The sequence below is a fragment of the Pygocentrus nattereri genome, chromosome 19 (genome assembly GCF_015220715.1).
Source record: "Pygocentrus nattereri isolate fPygNat1 chromosome 19, fPygNat1.pri, whole genome shotgun sequence".
Classification (NCBI taxonomy): domain Eukaryota; kingdom Metazoa; phylum Chordata; class Actinopteri; order Characiformes; family Serrasalmidae; genus Pygocentrus; species Pygocentrus nattereri.
In genome coordinates this window covers 27,401,626-27,409,476 of record NC_051229.1, presented here as the reverse complement: position 1 = coordinate 27,409,476, position 7,851 = coordinate 27,401,626, and the positions used below count along the sequence as shown (strand labels likewise).

Genomic DNA, 7,851 nt, shown 5'->3' with positions numbered 1-7,851 from the left:
ATAACCAGACTGGCTTCATGAACTCATTTCAGGTGAAAGTCCTCCAGTGTCTCTCTTGGTAAACCAGTCTTTTAATAGAACGTCATTGATTAGTGATGCTGACGTCTATTAAAATGATCATAAGCTCAAAACACTGAAGGTAAACAGTTTCCATCAGGGGGTAAAAAAAACAGCTCTAAACAAAGTGACCGCTGGGCCCTGATTGGTGCTCTGGCTTTGCGCTTCTTTCGTTTTGACATGTTACGTTTTTATACACACAGAAATCAAAAGGAACGACAGATTTCTCAAAATGTAGGAGGGAAAAGTCGGATATTAGACTCTGAAATGTAGTGGAGTGAAAGGAAAAAGTCGCCCAGAACGGAGAAACTTCAGTACAGATACACCAAACATACTAAAGTACGGATCGTGTAAGACTGTACCTCGGGGCCTCGTGAAAGCTGTTCACTTTTGTTTGCTCTTGGCGCCGTTTCTGGGTGCCACGTGACTCCCTCTTCTGAGGGAAGAGAAATAGTTCCAGACTGGACATCTGCCGCCTGTCTTTGAGCCCGTGTGTGTGTGTGTGTGTTTGAGTGTGTGTGTGTGTGTGTGTGTGTGTGTGTGTATTTGAGTGTGTGTGTGTGTGTTTGAGTGTGTGTGTGTGTGTGTGTGTGTTTGTGTGTGTGCGTGTGTGTGTGTGTGTGTGTGTGCGTGTATCTGAGTGTGTGTGTGTGTGTGTGTGCTTCAATAGAGGCGGTGACCTGTCAGTTGTGAGTGATTGCATGTGTGCGCGCGCCTCTAGCCCCTCGCACCGCGCATTCAAATGCAAATCCGCGCGAATTCTATAAGTGAGAGACAGAGCGGCTCACGCGCTGCAGAGAGGACTCGGGCGTCAAAACGTGAGCACCTCAAAACTCAACAGAGCAATTAAGAAACCCGCGGGAAATGACAGCGGGGCGACCCAGCGCGAGCGCGAAGGAGGAGAGGAAGGTAGGATGGCGAGGCTGAAGCTTCGTGTTCGGTTCGGCCGACATTTCCGTTCCACCTTAAACCGCGCGCCGGCCGCCTTAAGGGCCCCATACCATCAAATGGTCCTCCTGCGCACGCGCACATCCTTACTACAGCGCAGTAACTCCGCGTTTGAGCGCTTTATTGTGTTTTGGGTGTTGGTCCTACAGAGAGGCCGTGACGTAGTTATAACTGGATGACTATCTTGAGAGAACGAGCTAATTATCTTGTGATCTCAAGATACCAAAGTTAATTTTAGATAATGAGTTAAGTGTCTCGCCTTCTGAGGAAAACACAATTGCAATCTTCAGATAACACGTGGTTTTGCGATCTCAAGATAACTCAATTGTTATCTTTAGAAAACAAGTTAATTTGTGCTCTCAAGAAAAGTTATGTTAGAGTTATGTTAGAGTTATGTTAGTGTTATGTTAGAGTTATGTTAGAGTTATGTTAGTGTTATGTTAGAGTTATGTTAGTATTATGTTAGAGTTATGTTAGTGTTATGTTAGAGTTATGTTAGTATTATGTTAGTGTTATGTTAGAGTTATGTTAGAGTTATGTTAGTGTTATGTTAGAGTTATGTTAGTGTTATGTTAGAGTTATGTTAGTGTTATGTTAGTGTTATGTTAGACTTATGTTAGAGTTGTTAGTGTTATGTTAGTGTTATGTTAGTGTTATGTTAGTGTTATGTTAGAGTTATGTTAGTGTTATGTTAGTGTTATGTTAGACTTATGTTAGAGTTGTTAGTGTTATGTTAGTGTTATGTTAGTGTTATGTTAGAGTTATGTTAGTGTTATGTTAGAGTTATGTTAGTGTTATGTTAGTGTTATGTTAGAGTTATGTTAGAGTTATGTTAGTGTTATGTTAGAGTTATGTTAGAGTTATGTTAGAGTTTGTAGTACTCCTTACTACAGCGCAGTAACTCCGCGTTTGAGCACTTTATTGTGTTTTGGGTGTTGGTCCTACAGAGAGGCCGTGACGTAGTTATAACTGGATGACTATCTTGAGAGAACGAGCTAATTATCTTGTGATCTCAAGATACCAAAGTTAATTTTAGATAATGAGTTAAGTGTCTTGCCTTCTGAGGAAAACACAATTGCAATCTTCAGATAACACGTGGTTTTGCGATCTCAAGATAACTCAATTGTTATCTTTAGAAAACAAGTTAATTTGTGCTCTCAAGAAAAGTTATGTTAGAGTTATGTTAGAGTTATGTTAGTGTTATGTTAGAGTTATGTTAGAGTTATGTTAGTGTTATGTTAGAGTTATGTTAGTATTATGTTAGTGTTATGTTAGAGTTATGTTAGAGTTATGTTAGTATTATGTTAGTGTTATGTTAGTGTTATGTTAGAGTTATGTTAGTGTTATGTTAGAGTTATGTTAGAGTTACGTTAGTGTTATGTTAGTGTTATGTTAGTTTTATGTTAGCGTTATGTTAGAGTTATGTTAGAGTTATGTTAGTATTATGTTAGTGTTATGTTAGAGTTATGTTAGAGTTATGTTAGTGTTATGTTAGAGTTATGTTAGAGTTATGTTAGAGTTAAGTTCAGACAAAGAGTTCACTGTCTTGTGATCTTAAGATTGCGAAGTTGTAATTTTGAGATAATACAGTAATTATCTTGTGATCTCAAGGGATATGGGCAGCTTATCATAGTTTATATTATTAATAACTCCCGAGCTGATTTAGGCAGATTATCAGGTTATATAGACTATAATTTTCTTACCTATCATTTTATGTAAAGCGTTAGCTGCCTACAGACACACTGTACAGTGGGACATCCAACCCTTTAAGGTGGAACAGACTATTTACAAAAGAAGCCGGCAGATAAGAAGCCAACTTTGGCTTCATGATAATAGAGTGGAGCTCCAGCTTCCTCGGGTGTTTGTGAGATGAAGAGAGTCTCTGACTTCTGTGTTTTGGCTCCCATTTGTGTTTGTTCAGCTGAGGAAGCCACTAATAGAGAGAAAACGACGGGAAAGAATAAACCACTGCTTGGATCAGCTCAGAGAGACAGTAGTTGGGGCGTTTAGACTTGATGTAAGTTCTATTTAACAGTTTTAAGTTGGTCATTAAACTCACATCCCTGAGATTCTTTTTAAAACTAACTTAAACTTCTGCCCCTATAAGCAGCAGTCCAAGCTGGAAAAAGCGGACATTCTGGAGATGACTGTTAAACACCTACAGAACATCCAGAGCAGTAAAGTTAATGGTGAGTGTTTGAAATACTTCTTCAGGGTTTTTAGTTTAAGTGACCCTTATTAGTCCCACAACGGAGAAATTTCAACTCTGCATTTAACCCATCCATGAAGTGAAACACCACATACACTCTAGTGAACACACACACACACACACACACACACTAGGGGACAGTGAGCACACTTGCCCAGAGCGGTGGGCAGCCCAATCCCTGGGGAGCAGTTGTGGGTTAGGTGTCTTTGCTCAAGGACACCTCAGTCATGTGCTGTCGGCTTTGGGGATCAAACCAGTGACCTTCTGGTCATGAGGCTGGCTCCCTGACCTCCAGCCCATGACTGCCCCGCATGCTACCATTCGTTATTTCATATGCACTGATCAGCCGTAACAATAAAACCACCTCCTTGTATCTAGATATATGTACCATACTTGGTTAGCCCTCTTTTACCCTGTTCTTCAGTGGTCAGGACCCCCATGGACCCTCACAGAGCAGGTACTATTTGGGTGGTGGATCATTGTCAGCGCTGCAGTAAAACACTCCAGGAGCACTGCTGTGTCTGATCCACTAGCACCAGCACAACACACACTAACAACACACCACCACCACATGCATTGTCACTGCAGTGCTGAGAATGACCCACCACCCAAATAGTACTTGCTCTGTGAGGGTCCAGGGGGTCCTGACCACTGAAGAACAGGGTAACAGAGTATCAGAGAAACAGATGGACTACAGTCTGTAACTGTAGAACTACAGAGTGGAGCTATACGGTCAGTGGAGCTTAAAAGATGGACAGTGAGAGCAGAAACAAGGAGGTGGTTTCAATGTTATGGCTGACCAGTGTAAGTTCCAGTGAGAGTAGGTAAAGAAATGGTTTACTGGAAAGTGAAATGGACACATTTTAGGTCAGTGCAGCCACCAGGCCAGCCTAAGAGCTTCTCCAGTGAAATAATGTTTCCGTCATGTTTTTAGCCACATTAGCCTAATAGCTCCAGTGTCAAAATAAAAAGAAGCAAATCTTATACAACAAATGTATCTTCACTGATTGACTATATTTTGTATAAGTGGAAATCTGTGTACGTTTAATTTTTCAGGGAAACACTCCTTTGAGCAACAGCAGGAACTGAAGTTGGCCTTGCAGTTTCAATCAGCTGCCAGCATGTGGCATTAAAAAGCACAAGCCTGTTGTGTCTGAAAAAAGCTGATGTTCAAGAAATGTTACTACCCAATTGAATCTTTGCTGTTATTAATCTTCAGACCTTTTATTCAGCAACTACATACTTTGTTAACTGCTTTGGAACTAATATGTAGCTGTGAGAGTCGTAGTGTTTGATGAGTACGTTGCTGTTAACTTTACAGGAGAAAGAAAAAACATACCGTAGTTTTAATGCAAGTCAATGGAACCAAACGTCTTTCCAAGTCATATATACATACACACAAGGTAAAGGGCAACAGGTCCTTTGAAATTATGTCAAAAACTGACAAATGACAAAAATGGAGATACGAGGTTTTCTTCCGACAGCAGCGACATTTGGATATACATTATAGAAGAGCTTTAAAATGTGGTTTGTGGAGGAAGAACATTAATCATACCTCTGTTTTTTCCTTAATGTCTCTTGAAGTGATTGTTGTACACATTATAAACTTGAATCATGTTAAAATTACATAAACATTTGAATCAAGTAAATTCAGTGGATTACTTTATTCAGCATATATACGAAGAATGATTTGAAGAAAAGTCTTAATCTTAGTCATGCTTTGTCCAGAATGTTTACATTGCAACACCAAAATCACCCATTATAGAGTTAGGAGAGTTTTAAAAACTGATTTGTTGAAGCAAAGCATTAATTGTAGGTCTGTTCTGTGCTTAATGTCTCCAAACAGAGCCGATGTTGGACTCGGAGGCCCAGCAGAGGTACAGCACCGGCTACATCCAGTGCATGCATGAAGTTCACAACATGCTGCTGTCCTGCAACTGGATGGACAAAACACTCGGCTCGCGGCTTCTCAACCACCTGCTCAAGTCGCTGCCCAGATCGGCGGCCGAATGCTCCAGGAGACCCAAACCCAGCCTCACTGACCATGATGACCATGTTTGTTACCATGGCAGCGGGGTAAATGGTCAGAGGTCATGCCCTGCTTCTCCTGAAATGGTTAGCAGCGGATCTCCTATGAGTCGGCCTCAACAAACTGAGAGCCCACAGCTGACGGCTCTGGAGATGTGGAGGCCCTGGTGAACATTTATGTGTGGAAACTGTATGTGCACTGCAAAAAATGGTATCTTGGCAAGTGAAAACATCTTAAGTGTAGGCAACTTATCTTTTTTACTTATATGATGTGATAATTTCTAGTTTAGAGCTGTCAATTATGATATCAGTCACACTGCATTATCAAGTAATATTATTTGCCAATAATCAAATAATCTAGTGATTATTTTGATGATTAATTGACAAAATTTACATACATTTTATAATAGCAAACATTTGATTTTACTCCATATACATTACTCTGCCACTACAGACATACACATATGAACATCTGTGAGATCCTGCTGGTGTGGGTGTCCTCTCCTTCAGTGGTGCAGGCTTGAATAGGCTTGATGGCAGCTGGTGACGATTTTCACATTGTAATCACTAAGCCAATTAATCGAGAATGTGTATCTTATTGATTATTTTTTAATCGAGTAATTATTTTTTATGAAGTAATTGTAACAGCCCTATCAGGGGCATGAACTAAAAGGTAAAAAAGGTCAATTTTGATTTCAGGTTGCCTTTTAAAACAAGTGAAAATGTCTACAAATAGGTTGAATAATCTCATCACAACCTTGTAGTGAGGAATAGATATATTGCCTACACTGCTTTCAGTGTCCAGTACAGGATTGTTTTGCATATATATATATATATATATATATATATATATATATATATATATATATATATATATATATATATATGATGTATGTATGCATTGCATGATCTTGCGTTCATGCAATTACATGCATGCACTGTATACATACATATAATTACACAAGACTGTATGCTCCTGTATGACACTGTGTCTGTGTGTTATGCTCTTTATGCATGTGGCTACATTATGAGGCTATAATGCCGACCTTGTATACAAGCATATCACTCATGAATGGTGTGAGCTTTTTCACCACACTTTGCGCATGTGTATTGTGTGTGTGTGTGTGTGTGTGTGTGTGTAGGCTGTCTGTAGACCCTCCTCTGCTATGTATCTTATAGATATGCTTGTTGGTGAGCGTGTTGGAGGTGACTTTGGTCCAGAATAGCTCTCTGTTTTTCAACCCTCATTGCTTCCTGTCTGAAGTCAAGTTACAGTAGCCTGCATTGTAGAAGGCTTTTATTAATCCTTGTGTGTTATTTATTTGATTAACACTGTAACTTATTTAATTAAATAGTAATAATAATACAGTTCATGGCTAGCGGTTTATTAGCTGGTAGACTAATACAGTAGAATCTGTGAACTCTATGCTGCATGTAAGTCTATTAACCTATTATTAATAAAGAAATATTTTGTATTTATTTGTGTATTTAATTATTGTGCATAATCCACTTTGTGTAAATAGGCAAATGACTGAATTGGACATCATTACTCCACTAAGATTTTGCTGTGTGGTTAATGCCCTGATCTATTTTCACACTATAATCAGTAAATAACTCAATAAATGTCGTAAAGGCTTATTTTGTGGGCGTATTTGCATGCTGACCACATTGCAAATACACAAAGTGAGGGCTGCGCACATACAATGCACCATTTTCTATTTTGTACTGGTAATAAGATCAGTTCCACTGATAAATGTGTTTGGAAGAAACAGCGCAGTTTATAACCCTGACAGTCCATCGACATAATCATTTTCATTTGGTCAGATCATGAAAGCCTTATTATAAGGTCCAAATTGTTTCGCTCCTTCATCTTCGTAATTATAGCATTCAGCTGGTAATGGGGCATGACATGGGTGCAGTGCAACCATGGAAATGGGTGTAGTTCAGTCGTGGAAATAGAAGTTACATAAGCACGGAAAATAAGTAATGTGAGTACAGAAATGAATGTAACGTAACCATGGAAAATAATGTGCTGTTGCAATAGAAATGGGACAATGTAACCAAAGAAATCGATATATAGTGTAACATTGAAAATGGGTGTAGTGAGAGCATGCAAATATCTGTAGTGTAACCATGAAAATGAGAGTAGAATAAACGTGGAAATAAACAACGTGGAAATAATCACTGAAAAAAGTTATGTAACCATGGTAATAAATGTTGTCTTACCGTGAAACTGGGTGTAGTGTAAGCATGTAAATGGGTATAATATAATCATTGATATGGGTGAAGTGTCACTATGGAAATGGATATAGAATTACCAAATGAATGTGAGTGCTACCATGGGAATGGATGCCATGTGCTGTAACCATAGAAATAGGTGTAGCATTAGCATGAAAATGGGTGAGGTGTAACCATGAATGTGGGTGTGATGGAAATGACTACAATGTAACCATGGTAACGAACGTAGAGATTAGTGTTGTGTAACCATGAAAATGGCTGAAGTGTAATCACAGAAATAATATTCACAGTGTTCAACTGGGCATGATATACCGCTGATGTTGATAATGGTGAAGATGCTGATTGTATTATGATGACAGCAGTGATGATGG

At 39.1% G+C, this 7,851-nt stretch overlaps 1 protein-coding gene across 2 annotated transcripts; it reads left to right on the top strand.

The window, feature by feature from the left end:
• Positions 1-661: 661 nt before the first annotated feature.
• On the top strand, positions 662-6,076 carry her8.2 (hairy-related 8.2). Of its 2 annotated transcripts, none has more exons than XM_037530886.1 (4): positions 662-966; positions 2,927-3,022; positions 3,116-3,194; positions 5,061-6,076. In XM_037530886.1, the coding sequence occupies exons 1-4, from the start codon at positions 922-924 to the stop codon at positions 5,411-5,413; spliced, it is 573 nt and encodes a 190-aa protein (XP_037386783.1). In that variant the 5' UTR covers positions 662-921; the 3' UTR covers positions 5,414-6,076. The 2 variants fall into 2 exon arrangements, with proteins under 2 accessions (XP_037386783.1, XP_037386782.1); XM_037530885.1 differs by having other exon boundaries at positions 3,113-3,194.
• The last annotated feature ends 1,775 nt before the right edge of the window (positions 6,077-7,851 follow it).

Bases quoted from the DNA above. Each gene is read 5' to 3' on its own strand.
- her8.2 (XM_037530885.1), top strand. From the start codon at position 922: ATGACAGCGGGGCGACCCAGCGCGAGCGCGAAGGAGGAGAGGAAG. The intron at 967-2,926 runs GTAGGATGGCGA...GTGTTTGTTCAG, and splicing joins GCGCGAAGGAGGAGAGGAAG to CTGAGGAAGCCACTAATAGA. The intron at 3,195-5,060 runs GTGAGTGTTTGA...GTCTCCAAACAG, and splicing joins CCAGAGCAGTAAAGTTAATG to AGCCGATGTTGGACTCGGAG.